Raw genomic sequence first — 18,910 nt, 5'->3', positions numbered from 1 at the left:
GTACCAGAGTGATGAGAAGAGAAAAGTATGGAGAAAGAAAGGAACTGCTCATGATCCTAAGCATACCACCTCATCAGTGAAGCATGGTGGTGGTAGTGTCATGGCGTGGGCATGTATGGCTGCCAATGGAACTGGTTCTCTTGTAGTTATTGATGATGTGACTGCTGACAAAAGCAGCAGGATGAATTCTGAAGTGTTTTGGGCAATATTATCTGCTCATATTCAGCCAAATGCTTCAGAACTCATTGGACGCCGCTTCACATTCCAGATGGACAATGACCCAAAGCATACTGCAAAAGCAACCAAAGAGTTTTTTAAGGGAAAGAAGTGGAATGTTATGCAATGGCCAAGTCAATCACCTGACCTGAATCCGATTGAGCATGCATTTCACTTGCTGAAGACAAAACTGAAGGGAAAATGTCCCAAGAACAAGCAGGAACTGAAGACAGTTGCAGTAGAGGCCTGGCAGAGCATGACCAGGGATGAAACCCAGCGTCTGGTGATGTCTATGCATTCCAGACTTCAGGCTGTAATTGACTGCAAAGGATTTGCAACCAAGTATTAAAAAGTGAAAGTTTGATTTATGATTATTATTCTGTCCCATTACTTTTGGTCCCTTAGCAAGTGGGAAGCACATATGCAAACTGTTGTAATTCCTACACGGTTCACCTGATTTGGATGTAAATACCCTCAAATTAAAGCTGACCATCTGCAGTTAAAGCACATCTTGTTTGTTTCATTTCAAATCCATTGTGGTGGTGTAAAGAGCCAAAAATGTTAGAATTGTGTCGATGTCCCAATATTTATGGACCTGACTGTATATATATATATATATATATATATATATATATGTGCATGTAAAAGCGTTGAGTAAATTGACAGCGCTATAGAAGTACTTGTAATGAATAAATAAAGTATAACACACTGCCTGGCAGGTATGTGGACGATGTGTATGTGTCACCTAGGTCTCTCACATACAGATGAAGTTATGTGAGGAGTTTATGGCTGATGCTGAGTGGTTTATTTATTAATAGGTTCTGTTCTGGGTTCTGGACCTTGGAAGCTTTGTAGAGCTGTAGTGGAATAAATCTGGTATTCCTAGGTCCATATCGTGACCTTGTTATTAATCTCAGAGCTCCACCAGCCTTTAAAAAGCTGATGCAATCTAACTGCTACTCATGACTGCTTCTGCTGTGGGAACCTGCTGCTGTGTGAAAACACTGACTGCTGATGGAACACTAAAAAGGTGCAAGTGCTGCCTGTTTGTTTTAGGGGAACCCATTACGGGGAAACCTGAGAGGCAGGAACTGACGTGAATTTTGTAAGTAGCTCGGAGGAACAGATGTGTTGCTTATTTTATGCTATGGATTTACAATGCAAAGCCTTCCTGCACTGAACCCTGTTTGAGGCCTTGCTGAATAAAGGTGCAGCACAAACCTGCATGCACTGTTCCAGAGTGTCCCTGTCTTGTGCATGGTTTACTGCTGCTAGTATCAGGTGAGCCTGTCCTGCTTACCATTTTTATTCTGCCAATTCCCAATTGGAACTGTTTGTATTTTGTCTAACTTAATCCCCGATGAGAATATTAGACGAATGATCATCTGTTTTTTGGGGTTTTTTTGCATGCTAGTCTCATGTCAAAAGTGAAGAGGTTACTAGAGTTATGAAAATTCCTGTACGACAGAAAGTAAAAATCTGAAAGTGATGTAATGTATTTTCAGATGAAAACTGTACTGATTAATTGAAAATTGTACGATCTGGTATCGTACGAGGAAAATGTTTGTGCTTCTCCCTTCAAATAATTTCAGACGAAAGCTGTGTACCAACAATCAGATTATCGTACGATTGCTTAGAAAGCGGTATTTTTCATACGATTATCTGAACGTGTGTACTAGGCTCTAGTGTCAATAGAAGCACATGGCCCCTGGTTCCAAAGAATGTTTTGCTGGTGTGTGGATTGGACTGGGTGTCTTCAGATTTCTATATCACTACCTACTACCTTTTGTACCACTAGCCCCTCCCTCCTAGATTGTAAGCTCCAAGGAGCAGGGCCCTCCTATCCCTCTTGTATTGAACTGTATTTTTGCTGTATTGTCTTCCGTTATATTGTAAAGCGCTGAGCAAACTGTTGGCGCTATATAAATCCTGTATAATAATAATAATATCAAGTTGTCCTCCCAGGATTGCTACAAACAGGTGTTTTCTGATTAACCCCTTTGCACCGGCACCTCCCGACGTGGTTTTAGGGTCATGTGACCGCCATGTTTCACTGTCATGGCGGTCACATGATCGGAAAAGGTCCCGATCGCAAGGAGAGATCGGGACCTTTCCATGAATCACGGACATATGTGCTGTCACGTGTCCCAAAAGACTACAGGGAGGGAGGACACCTTCCGCTTCCGATTGCCTAGGCGATCGGACCGGAAGTGGAAGCGGGTACCTGTCAAAATTTCTCCCCCCCCCCCAAAGGTGCCAATCCTTAATGGGAAGCAGGGGAGCAGTCCTTAAAGCTGAGCTTCCCCTTTTGGTTGAAGCTCCGCTTTAAGCTGAAATCTGAATTTTGTGGGCTAGAAAAATGCAAGTCTTCGCAAGGGCAAAATGCAAGTCTCCACAAGGGCACTTAGGGCACAAGTTTTCTATGTGCCCTGTTCACACTTGAATGCAGCCTTTTGGTAAGCTGCGGTGCAGAAATATGCAACAGGCATGCATTCTTCCGTCCAGCTCAATAACAACTCCATTTCCCTCCTCATTCCTACACATCCCATCAGGGATGAGCTGTGCTGCATAGATATAAGTGAAATGTCACACTGATCTTTCATTAAAGTTTAAAAAAAGTAATCCGTGTTCTGCTTCTTAAAATTGTAAGGTACCACTGGCCAGAAAGCCTGCCAGAACTGACACTTCTGCATGGTAAAATGTGGCGTTGTACCATGCAGGCAGTGTGAAGCAGCCCTTATAAAAGTCTGAAGCTGGCAAGCTGTGCACAAAAGCCACTGCTGTGACTAACTCTTGTAGAGCACAGGGGAGCTATGTATAGCCAGTAACGCACTGCAAGCATTGGCTATTATTATAGGTTGCCAGGCAACAGTGTCACAAAGATGAGCAACTGAAATATTTGGAAAGTAAGATTTCTTTTTTTCCCTTTCTGCACATGGAAATAAATATAGGTGAAAGAACAAGTAAGACACGCGCCCTCGTCACTGTTATGTATCAAAGGAGCACTTAAGACATGTATTTTCGTTAAAGAGCAGATCCTCCTAAAATAGATTCCCCAATCAAAGTAAAGTGTGACAGGATTAAAAACCCCTGGCAGTTTTATCTTTTTTCTTTTTTTTTTTTTTTTTTTGCCCCTTACCTAAAAATCTTTGTGACAGTACACAGCAATAGCTGTAACAATCTGGTTTTGGCTATAAGGCATCATGCACACTGGGCATTTTTCAGCTGCTGTTTTAGGCGTCAGGCATTTTTTCTACAGCCAGTAAACTTCCCAGCATGTTATCCTATGTCCGTGCACATGTAGGTTTTTATCAGTGCTTTATGGCAGGAGCATTTTCAGCCTACAGCGGCTGTTTTTGGCTTTTGACGGTTTTTTCTACAGCCAGTAAACCCCCCAGCATGTTATCCTATGTGTCCATGCACACATAGACTGTAATCAACGTTTTTTGGCTGGAAAAAAAAACCCAGGACTAGTGGGTTTCTAGAGGAGTGTTTAGCTGTAAAAATGTTCTAATGCTGTAAAACGCCGCAAACTATTTTTTTTCAGTAAAAAAACACTAAACAATGTAAACGCAGAAAAAATACGGCTAAAAACTAATGCAAAAATGCTAAAAAAAAGCTGAAAAGCTCACATTTTTAACGTGACTTTACACAGCTAACGTTACCAGCGTTAAAATGCCCCGTGTGCATGGAACCTAAAGCATAACTAAAACTTTTTTTTTTTCAGTTTTAGACAGACTGGAGAGGATTTAGAACACCTATTATGTTTTTATTGCTGTCTGTACCCCCATTAAGGAGATTCATACTCTCTATTTGTCCTGTTTACCATTATCAGTGAAAGTAAAAGAAAATATCAAATTTTGGATTGTCCCCAGAAACATAATAGAGGGGAAATCTTCCAATTGGGACACTAGTTCTGGTGACCTGGGGGTCCCCCAAGAAATTCCCCTAATTTGCAGGGATTTCCTCTCACTTCCGGTTTGGCTATGGGGGAGGAAGTGAAGGGAAATCTCCAAAATGGGTCACAGATAATGAAAAAAAAAATCTAGTGGTAGTTATAACCCTCCCTTGTCCTATCCAAAATGAAAAAAAAGTTTTGCCTATAGTACTACTTTAAGCATGCCCACATGAGCAAGGCCTTATTTTTCCTGTGCTTCAGTTCTAGAAATTGGTTACTAGAAATTTTTTACTAACAGGCTCAGGATGGTAAGGGCAAGACATCTGTTGTTTGAAATTACTTAGCAGATATTTGTACCTGTGGTTCTGGTGCAAAAGAAAATAAAGTAAAAATGTTGCTGTTCTCTCCGTTTTCTTTACAGTTGTTCTTGTAACTGAGCCCCAGTGGTTTGTTTAACAATATGGTAATAAAATAGTTCAACTGTTGCATTTGATGCAACAAGACATTGCTAGCAAATACCCTCACATTGAGAAAGTTACCCCTAGGATACAGAACGTGTTACATACATGGTGTTTTCCACCACACTCCTGACTACTGGGCGCCTTCACTTTTAGACTAAGGAGGATCAGTGAATGACCCATGGATCCCTTGCTTAGCTACCAGAAGATGGACGTAGGAACTTGCAATGTTGGAAACTTGTTTAGGGTGATGCACCACTGTTTGGTCACTCAACCACAGCTCAAGGGACCCTTCACTACCTCTGGGGAACCCTGGTTGAGAATGGCTGTTCCATGCTATTGATTCATTCACCTCTACAAGAAGTTTGTTCTAATGTGAAGCATCGCTGGTTTTAGTGTGATCTGTGGCCAACAACAATAAGCCATTTTGAGTTACTGAAATACATTATTTTTGGAATATATTGTTAAAATATTTCTGTTTGCATACCACAGCTAATGTATACCAACCTCATACAGTTGGACCATGTCTGTGAGGGACTATGTTATTACAGCTTCTGGTCTGACTACTCATGTGGATAAGCTGCAAGCCAGACATTTTTTTTTTTTATGCTGTTCTGAGAAAAGTCAGATATCCCACATTTTTTCAAACTACATCAGATTGAAGTTGCATGTTACAAAGCACTATTTATCTCATACAGCCTGACAATGTATGTGTGTAGGTATATATACACTATAGTGCCAATAGTATTGGGACACCCCTCCAAATCATTGGATTCAGGTGTTCCAATCTCCTCCATGGCCACAGATGTATAAAATCAAGCACCTAGGCATGCAGACTGCTTCTACAAACATTTGTGAAAGAATGAGTCGCTCTCAGGAGCTCAGTGAATTCAAGTGTGATTCCGTTATATGTTGCCACCTGTGCAATAAGTCCATCTGTGAAATTTGCTACTAAATATTTCACAGTCAACTGTTAGTGATATTATAACAAAGTGGAAACAACTGGGAACAACAGCAACTCAGCCACAAAGTGGTATGCCACAAAAAAAATTACAGCACGAGGTCAATGCATGCTGAAGCGCACAGTGCGCAGAAGTCGCCAACTGTCTGCACAGTCAATAGCTAAAGACCTCCATGTGGCCTTCAGATTAGCACAACAGTGCGTAGAGAGAGCTTCATGGAGTGGGTTTCCATGGCCGAGCAGCTGCATCCAAGCCTTACATCACCCAGTGCAATGCAAAGCATCAGATGCAGTGGTGTAAAGCATGCTGCCACTGGACTCTAGAGCAGTGGAGTGACGAATCACGCTTCTCTGTCTGGCAATCTGATGAACATGTCTGGGTTGGCGGTTTTCAGGAGAACGGTACTTGCTTGACTGCATTGTGCGAAGTATAAAGTTTGGTGGAGGGGGGATTATGGTGTGGGGTTGTTTTTCAGGGGCTGGGCTTGGCCCCTTAGTTCCAGTGAAGGGAACTCTTAAGGCGTCAGCATTGCAAGACATTTTGGACAATTTCATTCTTCCAACTTTGTGGGAACAGTTTGGGGATGGCCCCTTCAACATGACTGCACACCAGTGCACAAAGCAAGGTCCATAAAGACATGGATGAGTGAGTTTGGGGTGGAGGAACTTGACTGGCCTGAACTCAACCCGATAGAACACCTTCGGGATGAATTAGAGCGGAGAATGTGAGCCAGGCCTTCTCGTCCGACATCAATGCCTGACCTCACAAACGCGCTTCTGGAAGAATGGTCAAACATTCTCATAGAAATGCTCTTAAACCTTGTGGACAGCCTTCCTAGAGTAGTTGGAGCTGTTATAAAGATTTTAATCATATCCACCTTCAGTTTGATGGATTTCACTATATGTCTCACATTTCATGCATGCCTAAATTACATGAAGATTCACCCTGTACCTTTTTACTAAATGTCAAATTAATTTACCAAGTGCTGTCACTGTACATTTGTCCACTGATTTTCTGATATTAATCCAGACTTTTGGTACTTTCCATGAGGAAAATTCTCACATACTGTATATTTATTTTTATTAGAGCAGAGCCATCTTTATTGGAATGAATATTTGAAAATTTGCATATAATCCCCTCTAATTTGTGAGTTATTCCCTTTTTTTATTGCAGTTCAGTCTGCAGAGCATTGCACCTGGGATTCATGGATCATGGGTGCAGGCTTCTGCAGACACTGGTGAGCGCTTTCTGCCATTCTCTCCATATGGGCAGACAGTTACTCAGATGCAGGAACTGTCAGTGTACTACCAGGCTGCTAATCGGCGTCCTGATAGTTAATTGAGAAATACTTGCTGTCTACCACTGTGTCAGACAGGACTTGTAGTTTTCTCATTTACAGATTCCTTTGAACGAATGACGCAACTGTGAGGGTGAAGCCCCACACAGCCGCACCGTTTCTGAAATGTGGCTGCAAGTGCGTAAAGAGGAGCCCCAACCCACTCAGATGGGAGGGGTAAGGGGGGAGAATGCTAAACATGTTACACCTTAAATACAGATGTAACATGTTCAAATGGTGAACTTATCCTTAACTCTAAGTTCTTTTAATCTATAGAGGTTATTTTTGCTCATTGATTTTACAATAATTTGTGCAAAAGAAATAGTTTTTTTTTTTGTTGTGATACCTGAGACTTCTCTGAAAAAGTCCCATACCATCAAATATTCTGGTACTTTCCCATTGCTTCTTCGACTGTAAGACAATAGAAAGCCTTGTACTCATCAAAACTAAAACTTTATATATCCTGCCGGTTTGCCTTAGTATATCTTCCAGCACAAGATTGTACCATACACATAAAGAACTTGATCTGTCATATTTTGAAGACAACTGCATAGTATGAAGGAAGGAAAGGTTTCTAAACTTGACTCTGTATGGATCCTGTGGAGTGACATTCTTTCTTAAATAAATGTACCTAACAGAGTTATTTCTAGGGAAATTTAGTAAAGCATTTATGACAGTTTTCTGGCAGTAGGGCCCTTTAAAACTACCTAATTCAGGCAAACATTTCGGACAGTTTTGGTTCAAGCACCGACATGTGGGACAAATTTAGGTAGTTTTTACTGCCACTTTAAGAATCTATCAATATGGAAATTACATATTCTTAAAGCTTCTTAAAGCCAAAACCAAAAATATATTATACTGCAGCCTACCAATCATTAGATGTGGTGGCTGCATCAGTTTTTCTTTTTTTTATCTCTCTTTTCACCTGGTGATCTGGCCAGTAACACAGCTCTTGTATTAGTGAGACACCACTTTGGAGGAATGAGCCAGGACACAGCAAGCAACAGCAGTGTCAGGCTGGGGGGGATGGGATTGTGAAATGTATTAGCAGACTTGAATACAAATAACAAATTGAAGCCAAACTCCAAAAACCTCTATTGAACTGAATAGTGGTCATGGATTCACTCACTGTCATGCACTGTCAGTCAAAAACAAAGCCTGATAGAGAATTAGTTGAAAACATAAGTGTGATTTTCAGAGGGGTGGGACTTATATTTCCTTTGATATGTTACGGATACTTTTTGATATTCCGCTTCGAGAATATTATCGATATCGGCAAATAAGACACTTTTTTAGTTCTCATTTTGGACTGATACCTCATCCCCGATCATTTATTTTGAACGTATCAGTCGTGACTCTCCCAGGTGTAGGGGTCTTATTTCAGATTTATATCGCTCCTTTTCGATTGCCATCTTTCCCTCACCCCCTTTATAGAGACAGAAATGTTGATTGCGGTATTACATTTTCCGAAGAGGACTGGGAATCCATGGTGGATAATATACGTAGGGGCTCGAGGTCTCTCTCAGTTCGTGAGATAGCCCTTAAAGTTTTAACCCGTTGGAATTATACCCCCTCTAGACTACATATCATGTTTCCAGGAACATCGCACTTCTGTTTTAGGGGTTGTGGCCTTGCTGGTACCCTTATGCATATGATTTGGGCTTGCCCTGGTCTTTCCTTGATCTGGCGTTGAGTTTCTGAGGTGGCCTTTGCCTTGGTGGATACTCCTGTGAACTTGTCATTGCAAATTTGCTTATTGGGTGCTCTCATTTCGTGGATCCCTGCCAGAGTAATGAGGCTAATTCACACTATCTGTGTCTGTACCCTATGGGCCATTTCCCTTCATTGGAAGTCACCAGTAGTGCCTTTGTCCTCTGTTTTGCGGAGAGCTGATATGGTGATGCTCACGGAACGTATTCAATATACCTTGTTGGATGGGATGCACTTATTCAACAGAAAATGGGATAGTTGGAAGACATTTCGGCATTTATTGTTAGATTGATGGATTATCATAGATTTATTGGCATTGTATTTTTGTTGGTTGTGTGGTTGTTCTGCATGACTTACTGCCTACCTCATTCATGCACTCGAACTTTCGTTTTCTATGATTCTGGTTTATAATACCGTTTTTTACTTATGTGCCTTTTTCTTGATGTATGCTATACTTCATGAAGTGGTGCTATTTTTGTTATCTATCTTTCAATAAAAACATTTGTAAACAAAAAAGAAAACATAAACGTGAAGATTCCTTATATGCTGGTGATATAAGAACATCCAATATATCAGCTGGACTGATCTGTATGGGTCTGAAGTCTTGAGGATAACTTTCTCTGATAGTACAGTTACCCTTTAAATGTGTTATTGGTGCTGTTAACTCCAAAACTGTATCATGCAGCTGTTTTTAGACAGGAGAGGTAATGCACATGGATAAAAACCTAATGCTACATTTGCCTTTAGAGAAAGCAAATCGTAAAACTGTAGAGCGCTGCGACTTCTTTTCTGTTTTTATCTTTAAATCTATTCATAAACATTATTAAAGATGCTTATACACCCATAGATTTAGCCCACTGCTCCTCTGTATTTGGATTATGTCTATAAATATTGTACATGCTTTCTTCTAGGTATGAGTCTCCTCAAGTGGCATTGCATTGTGGGATAATGCTCCGAGAATGTGTCCGTCATGAGCCGCTTGCCAAAATTATCCTTTACTCTGAGCAGTTTGAGGACTTCTTTAAATATGTGGAAATGTCAACATTCGACATAGCTTCCGATGCCTTTGCTACATTTAAGGTAAATTATTTAAAGCTCTGTTCTGTGTTTATGTAGTTTAAAATAGAACTCCTGGCAAGTTTAGTTTTCTCCAATCTGTGTCATCACAAACCAAGATTTCTCAAGCCTTACTCTGACAGACAACCAAGAGAAAGCAGAATATTAACACATTGGTGTACTTCCCCGCAGTACAGCCTGTAAGTTGTATAAAATGAACATAACTATCTAAAATAGTACATTTTATTTACTTTTTTCCAAGATAATTTGGAAAATACTTACTCTGTATGCTGTGGTGAGCAACAACAGTTTGATGTAGCCAATGTGGACACATTTGGCCAGAATTGATCTATGTATGTATAAACCCTCTTGCTATGGTGCCACCTTTCCATAGTCTTCAATAGAAATCCTAACTCTTTCAGGATTTATGCCTGTAGCTATGTCATTTACTTGCTCTGGCAACGCCATGTTACCAGCATTAATGGATTCCATCCTGTGCCTTGCCATCCGGTGTCTTTGCCCTCTACAGTTGGTCCCAAATAGAAGTAAAAAGGAGATTACTCCTTTAACCTGACAACATTACTCTCCAATAGCCCCCAATTTTAGTCCTGCTATAGGCCCTTCCTACCTCTGGGCCCTGTGCTGTAGTTCAGGCCATTACGGTAGTATCTCTCTTGAAACAGAGGCCTAATGATTTCAGTGCTGCTCCAAGCACAGTATGGACTGATATATTTTGCAAAGACAAGGTGAGTTAAGGGGTAAAGTGTTAGGTTAAAGTGTCTCTAAACCCAAGACCTACATTTTAATATATTTCAGCTTACTAGTCCCTAGATGTTGGTGGCTGCATTCATTTTCTATTTTTCAGTTTTTTTATTTAACCTTTATTTTCATTTAATTATCCTCCCCTCTCCTGGACATTTCTTGATAACATTGCTTGAGACTTCATTGCAGCCACAGGAAATCATGAGCTCAATGGATTTCTTTCATGATCAACAGTTTTTTTTACTCACTAGAAAAATAATTTTGCTTTCGCTGGTATATTGAACAGATTAAGGCTAGGTTCACACTGCAGCAATCTGATTTTGATCTGATGTTCTGTGCGATTATGTAGAGCAACTTGGATTCAGCTTTGCAACTTGGATGATGTTTGTATATCCTATGGGTCCAAAATCACGCTGGAATTGCACCAAAGTAGTATAGGAACCTTTTCCAAAATCGCATTGATGTGAGCGGGCATTGTGATTTCCATTGTTATGGGATTCTGTGAACAGTGCATAAGAGTTAAAGGATAAGTTCCCCTTTCTACAAAAAAATAATAAATGTACATTTTTTTGCAGGTAAAAAAAAATGTACATTTATTATATTTTGTAGTAGGAGCCTGTAAAGCATCGCTCCAGCGATCAGCAGATCGCTGATGCCATGCAGGTTTCCTGCAGACATCCTGTATGGGCAAGCCGATACTTCTGACACGAAGACTCAATGAACTGCCATGGCACTCACAGAGCCATGGTAGTTCATTGAGAACTACAAGCTGACTGCTGCTAAGCATTTTGGGACTTGTAGTCCATTCAATCACAGAACTTGGTGCAGTTTTCAAAAAGTGACCCCTAGTACGGGGAACTTCCCCCTGTACTGCTGTCACAGGAAGGGGGGGAATCAGGCGGCGGCTTCAGGATTGGGAACATGTTACAAATTCCACCCTAAAAATGGGTGGAATATGCAACATGTTCCCAAAGGCGAACTTATCCTTTAGGAACATGTTACACCTGTAATAAGCTCCTATGCACCCAGCTCCCGCCACCAGCGGGACAGCAGACCGGGGATCTTCTCCTTGCACCTGCTGTTAAAATTTGAAAACCGCGTGGCCATGTGGGGCTTCACCCACAAGGTCGTATCATTCATTCACGGTTTCCATACCGTACAAGTATCAAAAGCCATTGGGACTGATGGCTTGTAGTTCTCAATGGTGAGCGCACTCATAGTTCATTGATTCTTTCTGCCATTAGGTAACTTTCTGCCCATATGGGAGGGTATGGGCAGACAGCTTACTGAGAGTCTGCGGGATCCAGGCATTGCACCCACGAGCTGCTAATCGCGGGTGCAGTGCTTTACAGGCTGCAATAATATAGAGAATTAATTGATTTGGTTCTGTACATCTGAAGGCTAGCATTGATTTTTGCAAAGTATTAGACATCGGTAATCCTACTTTTCAAAGTAACTGTGACCTAAGGAGAATTTTTCTTCAATGTGTTGTTGGACAGATTTTACAGATGTAGTAAAAAGTGGTTCCTGTTGTAGAACAAGCTGTTATTGCCTCCCTTGGTGAGATTGTTATTGTACTGTGTGTGGCCCTCATTATTAAAACATTCACTTGTGAGGTGTTAGTTGAAACAGACTTCTTTTTTTCTGATCTGATAAAAGACAAAAGATTTTGCTGACCCAAAGCATGCTGATATATATCAATACAGCTCAGCTGTTTATGCTTTACAGTGAAAATTATTTTTTATACACAATGATTCAATCTCTTCCTTTTTTCAGTGTGATAAGCAGCTCATAGATGAGTCATGGGTTGAACGAAATAAAAATGACCCCATTCCCCTATCTACAAATTCAAGGTGGATGGAGGAAGGTACAACCAGCTATCCCATACATGGATCGAAATTCGTCCGGTCCCTGCTGAACCAGCGAAGTTTCCATCCATGTAGTGGTCTATATTCAGCAAGCTTGATCATGAAGACATTAAACATGCTTCGTTGACGGTGATAGGAAATTTAAAGTTAGGTGCTTTAATTTTTCAGAAGCTTTTGCCATCTGGGTCCTGTGCTTTTACAGCCTTTACAAAATTACCTAATACATATTTTTATGAATTCCACTGATGTCTGCTGTTCTGTAAGCTTTGCTCCTTATTGATGTATTAATGCTGGGCACAGATTTAAGATGATAGTTGGATATTTATGAATAACTACACCTCCAAAAGACTATTCCATCTTTGCTCAACAGCATGGTCATCTATTGGCAGATCCTATTTATTTCATAAAGATCAAGCCAAAATCATTTTGTTTCTGTAGGTAGTTAAGTTGAGGCCTTTAACTTGTAATGTTATGTAATGCCTTGTAAACACGATGAGAACATCAGACAAAAAATACCACTTTCAGAGCAATCATCTGATAATCTGATCGTTATTGCACAGCTTTCGAGAGCCGATCACAACAGTTCATGGAAAATTATCCGAAGGGACAAGCACGAAAAATGTTCTTTTACGATAACAGAACAAACGATTTTCGTTTAATCAGTACAGTAGACGTCCATAAAAAATTGAGTGACCAAGTCTACGCATGCTGGGAAACAAATGAATACATTAAAATACAATACAATACGGTACATTACGTCATCAAGGGAAGTTGCATTCAGTCTTGCGAGAATTTTCGTAACTTTAGTAACCTATTTGGTTTTGATATGAGACTAGCATGCAAAAAACTGACGATCATTTGTCTGATATTCTCATAGTGTGTACCAGGCTTAGGTTTGCTGATAATTTTTTTCTTCAGAGTTTAAAGGAAGACTATGTTACTATAAAGACTTTTTCTTTGTTGTAAATGGTGACCTTGTCAATAAAATGCATTACACTTCCCAAACATTAAGGCCTGATTGAACACTTCCAGACCTAGTGATCCTCATCACAGCACACCCAGGTTGGCAGGCAAGCGCTTCCCCCCTGTCCGAGCTTATGGATCATGTATCAGATATGTGATCTGGCGCAGAACAGCTATTATGCTGCAGTACATCTACATGGTGCGTTCGGCAAGTGGATAATGTGGGGTAAATGTATATTGAAGACCATTTTACATGACCCAGGTGTGGCCTATCTCTTCCCTATCTGCAGTGACAGGATGGATCCAATATCTGTGCTTCCTCTTCAATCCGTGACCCCCTTTTTTGGCCACACTCACCTGCTTAGATGGACCCTTTGCTCGCAAAAGAGTCAAACAACACTTTGCCTGGTGGTGAATAATGATATTTCCTTTCTTTCCTTTGCTGCAGATCATGCACTCAACATATCCTACTGTCTTAAAGCGGAGCGGGGGGTGGGGAAGCAGGTACCCAATTTTGAAAGGTACCTGCTCCCACTTCCGCTGTGATCGCCTAAGACGATTGGTAGCGGAAGTTTTTTTTTCAAGTCCACGAACGTGCGAAAAAACAAAAAACCCGTAAGTGTTCACAAAAAACGTGCACTTAGGGGACGTGCTTTGTCCTTCCTCCGAAGGGGATGGACCTCTACCCTGATCCCCCGGGGCACGAAGCTCCTGACAGGGACAAGGTTCCCATTTGGCTCTCCCGAAGAGCAAACCCCCTAGGGACAGGGGAGGAAGGAACCAAAAGGCCACACATCCTCCCCCTAGACTTCAGGGTAAGCCCGAGGACCCACACCCTCCATCCTGTGAGAAATAAAACACACACAAAAGTGAAAAGTGAGAGAAAATAAATTAAAATAAAGAGAAAATAAATGAAATAAATAATTGGTCGTGCAGATTGTGCACTGACCAGGCCCTGAGGCCCGTAGCAAAAATTGCCCAGAACGTAGCCATAAGGCCCGGTCCTAAAGGCGCAGTGCAAGAAAAGTGTTTGAACACAGTGACCATGTGCCTTTTCACACGCTGGGGTCCTACACCCAAGTGTTACTAAGAGCACCCCTGAGGCGACCACTCAGGGGGCACTGGTTCGCGGACTTTTTGCCTCCCCGGCCTCTGGCCAGACAAGGTAGATCCGTTCAAATCAGGAGGAACTGGGCCCCTCCGGTTTTCCAGGGGGAATTACTCCCGGGCCCCAGCAGCCTGTGGGCGCCTCGTTTTCTGTTCCAGCCTGTACTAGCCATCAGGATCCCCATCATACCAGCAGGGGTACTATACAACCAGTCATCCGCGCAAAGCTAGAATGACCGTGGAGCACCCCTGCTGGACACTGATGAGAATAGATACTACACTTGATCTTAGCCAAAAGGCCGAGAAGCTACAGTTTATAATTTGCATACCCAATTATATTGTGAAATGTCTTTGTTACTTGTAAATTCGTAGGATTTGTATTTGGAAACACTTGCATTTTTTTCTGGTGAAAGCCCATGGAGACCATGAATTTTTTTACTGTTCTCCAAAAATACGTATTCATTGAGATAAGTCGAGTGCCAATGGAGGGATATTACAGTGTATACTTGTGCTATCTTTAGAACTTTCTCAGAAAAAGAAGTAAAAAACAGTAATTCAGTATGACATATAAGGCTCCATGTACACTGGAACATTTTTCTGCTGGCAGCAGAAAAATGCTAAATGCATTAAAAATGTGTTTAAACGTGGTACCACATTTAACTGCGTTTAGTGATTGGATGTTTATTCATTTTATTGGCCAGAGTATTTGCCATTGAAATGAACAAACACCTAAGCGTTTAGCGTTTTTGGGCCAAAACATTCGTTTCCTGACCGTGCTTCTTCTGGGTTCAAGAAAGGGACGTTTAACTGGCCCTAAACTCTGCTGCTATTAAACTCTGATAAAAGTCTATGTGTGCATGGACACTTGGGCTTTTATTGAGCTGAGTTCAGGGGCTTTGGCAAAAAAAAACACCAAAAGCTCTTGAACTCATGTTTATGAGCAGCAGTGTGCATGAAGCCTTAGAGTTCTTCCCAAGAAATATCATTACAGTATACAATATTTGTGTAACATTGACTGTTATCTGATTGAACATTGAGCTCTGTATGGTGATTAGCTTTCATATTCAATGCAATGCAAGGCCTCCATTCTATCTTGAGTCATTAAAATTGCATTACGTTATTAACATAATTACTCCATGGAATGTGCAGAACCATGCTTACTGTTCTACCCGATACACTGGAGAATGAGGTGCCAAGAACTATGTTTCTTAGCTTTTCCACATTAAAATGTACGTTTCCTTAATTGTCCGTTTTGTGCAATGGCATCTGTAAATTACAACCCAACTCTACACATACAGAGTGCCAGTATGGTATGAGGACAGGGCTGCTCTCAAGTCCTTCTTTATTTAGCTGTTAAGAGACACTAATTCTACATTTTAGGCTAGGTTCACACTCATGCGTTGCGGTACATTGCATGTAATTTGCACAGGAACCGCACCACATTCCTGTGCAAATCACATGCGAATTGTGTGCGGTGCAATTTGAGCCATACATTATGTAAGGCTCAAATCGCACCGCATCCGCACCAGAAAGGTGCAGGACCCTTTTTTGGATCCGCACTAGAATCGGATCGCTTGGGTATTCACACCTATGCAATTCGATTCTGCAAATCACACCGCGTTTTGCAGACCGATTTCGGGGTGTTGTTAACATACACACCCGCAGCGGTTCGCGTGAACAGGATGCGATGCGGAAATCACACATAAAATGCTGCAAATTCCGGACCGCATCAGTGTGAACCAGGGCTGAAAGTTTAATCTAATACAGCTTTGTAAAATACATGTATATTTATCATTAGCTCCTCTATTTACTCCCAATTTTTTGTCCCTGACAGAGTTGAAGGCAATGCTAAAGTTATCACCATCCAACATTTCTGGGTGAATGACATGGCTACGCTCACTCCTCCAATGTATTCATGGAGCCATGGTTGTCACCCAGGCAAAACTTTAGACATGTTTGTCTCTTGTTGATCTCCAATGCATGGGGAATAGGGAGATTAGTACTTTAAAAATGAAAGATAACATTGTTCAATGCTTCCTAATCAGATTATGAAGTAACAAGCACATGACATTTTTGGCAAGGCCAACAGGTATTTTCTGTACTTGCTGAAAATAAAAAGTTAAAGTGATATTTAGCCTTTATTTATTTTCAATAACAAACACGTCATGCTTACCTGCTCTGTGCAATGGTTTTGCACAGAGCAGCCCCGATCCTCCTCTTCTGGGGTCCCCTGCTGGCACTCCTGGCTCCTCCCTCCCCAGTACCCCCCTTGTAAGCTGCTTGCTAAGGGGGTTACTTATGCAGGCTCTCTCCCGAGCTCCGCTGGCTGCAGAGATTGCTTTAAAGTAAAAAACCTTAAGGCTTTAGAACCACTTTAATACATCCACCATATCTAAGGACCTATAAGCTGCAATATGTTACATTTTTGTTCATGTGTTTAGTTACCCTTTAATTGACATTTTTAGTGTTGTAACAAGGTCTCTGAAACCTTTACAAGCAATGCAAGACACAACTCTAGGCAATATTTTAGTTGTCAAACTGCTTGCTTTATCTTCATTAGAAATGTTTTTGTAGAAAAGATATTTGTCTTAACTATGAAAATGGAAAAATATTTTTTCCAGAAAACAGCAGAAATTTCCTTTGGCCATTTTCTACTCAGATATTCATGTTTGTGTTGCTTTTATTTTTTTCAGGATTTGCTTACAAGACACAAGTTGATGGTAGCTGAATTTTTAGAACTGAATTATGATAGAGTAAGTACCAATACCTAAATACGTTTAACATATTGTTGCAGTAACATATTGTTGGGTTTTATGAGTTCTGCCGAATTTGGAATTGAACTAAATTAGGTATAGGGTGAGATATATATGTTTTATAGTCCATTGGCCCTATTCAGTATTCAGCTATAAAAATAATGTTAAACAAAAAGCCCCTCCCAACCACTCATGTAAACAAACCCTTTCTTCACTTTGGAGAGATTACCTTCCATTCCCTATTGTTTTTTAGCCAAAAAGTGAAGGGGAATCTCCCTAAAGGTACATACGTAGCAAAAAAAAAAAAACTGACAGGGGTTAAGCATCTGCTACTCTTCTTAAGTCCTGTCCATGCAGGCTTTACATACACTTATGTGGTGACTCAAATGGTAAGAATCCCAATCATACTTCTATAGACTACATGAGTGCACTTCGTTCTGCACTCCTGTGACCCATCTTCAGTGGACAGCAGGCTAAAGCCCGCTGTCGGCTGATGTCACAGAGCTGATCCAGACTCTGGAGAAATCCTGGCTGTAATGTTGGGATCCATCTAGATGCCTGGTCCGGCAGCTGGCTCAGCCGCTGAGAGCCTTAGCAATCCGCTTCCACCCACTCCACAGCCCGGTGCTCCAGTGAGTGTTGAGGGGCAGACCACAGAGCCAGTGACCGACAGCCACCAGCTGTCTGCTCAGTGAAGACTGAGAACTGAGCAATCAGCGGGCTTTGATCACTCGGTCTTAGAGTCAGCAGGGGACAATGCAGCATCGACCTGAACTTCTCATTTAGACACAAAATATAGAGACGTCAGTAGTGCTGGGACAGACTGGTTCAACACTCAGGGCAAGGATGAGGTACTGCACCCCCTATCCTAATGCATGCAGTAGAAAGGGGTGTACCACCCTGTGCCAATCTTGCCCCCTTACTCTGACTGGCATGGAATGTACTTTGCACATGTGTGGTTAATTGTTTACTTTCTAGCAACTATAAGGTAGTTGCAAATGTTCATTGTGGGTGGAGAGTGGGTACATTGAAGCACAGTGTGACAGCAGTAGCTTTCTGAGCAGCCAAGGAATTGCTAGCTACGGATCTGGAGCTTGTGTATGCTGAGGGTCTGCCCCCCAACCACTGCACCCTGGGCGGATGCCCCTCCTGCCCACACCTAGTCCTGGCCCTGAACATCCAACAGTTCTGAAGAATTATGCAAAGCAATGTATGTGTTTAACAATGTATTTATCAAACTGTCGGCCAGAAGTTATCTATTCCATGTCTTCTGTCAATTCTTGGTTTTGATGTAAAGATTTCTGCAAAATCAGAACATCTCGGATACCTAGAAATACGGGGATACCAAATATGTGAATCTTTTTTTTTTTTTTTAATTCTGTTTATTAGTGTTTTCCATAAGAACATAAAACACTTAATTAGGTGGTGCTGCCCATGCAGGGGTGCAGCAACCTGCAAAAGAAAAGAAAATAAAGGCATCAAGTGGCAAATAATTGCTCAGTTTAAACTTCCTAACAAATACAGCTTGTGTGAGAGTGTGACTTGTACACAAAAAGGCAGATGTGCCCCATACCATGTCTTTTCAGTAGCTCATATAGTGAAACATGAATGTAGCATTCACAAACATGGGGTTGTTTACCAGAGCAGACGGTTAGTCATCAGGATACTATAAAACAGCATCAAAGTGAATCACGCATTGGGGCACTGGTGGCACTTCCTATCTACTTCACCCGTACTCTATCAAACTTTGTAACACAACCCCTGTTAGCATATGTTTTTTATACATAGGCAAGGTGGAATTGACCAATTGTTGCTAGAACT

General features: G+C 41.3%; 1 protein-coding gene and 1 pseudogene across 1 annotated transcript in view; one reads left to right on the top strand and one right to left on the bottom strand.

Moving 5' to 3' along the window:
* Nucleotides 1-18,910, top strand: part of LOC149444760 (calcium-binding protein 39-like) — a 134,004-nt gene that overhangs the window by 79,924 nt on the left and 35,170 nt on the right. Inside the window, exons 5-6 of the mRNA XM_089654553.1 lie at nt 9,492-9,660; nt 17,030-17,089. Of these exons, the coding sequence (XP_089510679.1) occupies nt 9,492-9,660; nt 17,030-17,089 (229 nt within the window). The remainder of the gene's footprint in view (nt 1-9,491; nt 9,661-17,029; nt 17,090-18,910) is intronic.
* On the bottom strand, nt 14,470-14,647 carry LOC149444761 (U2 spliceosomal RNA; annotated as a pseudogene).

This window comes from Staurois parvus, unplaced genomic scaffold (assembly GCF_062004578.1).
Source record: "Staurois parvus isolate SC_StPar_1 unplaced genomic scaffold, SC_StPar_1.0 ptg000778l, whole genome shotgun sequence".
Lineage (NCBI taxonomy): Eukaryota > Metazoa > Chordata > Amphibia > Anura > Ranidae > Staurois > Staurois parvus.
The sequence above is the reverse complement of the archived record's forward strand: the minus strand, read 5'-3'. Positions and strand labels throughout refer to the sequence as shown.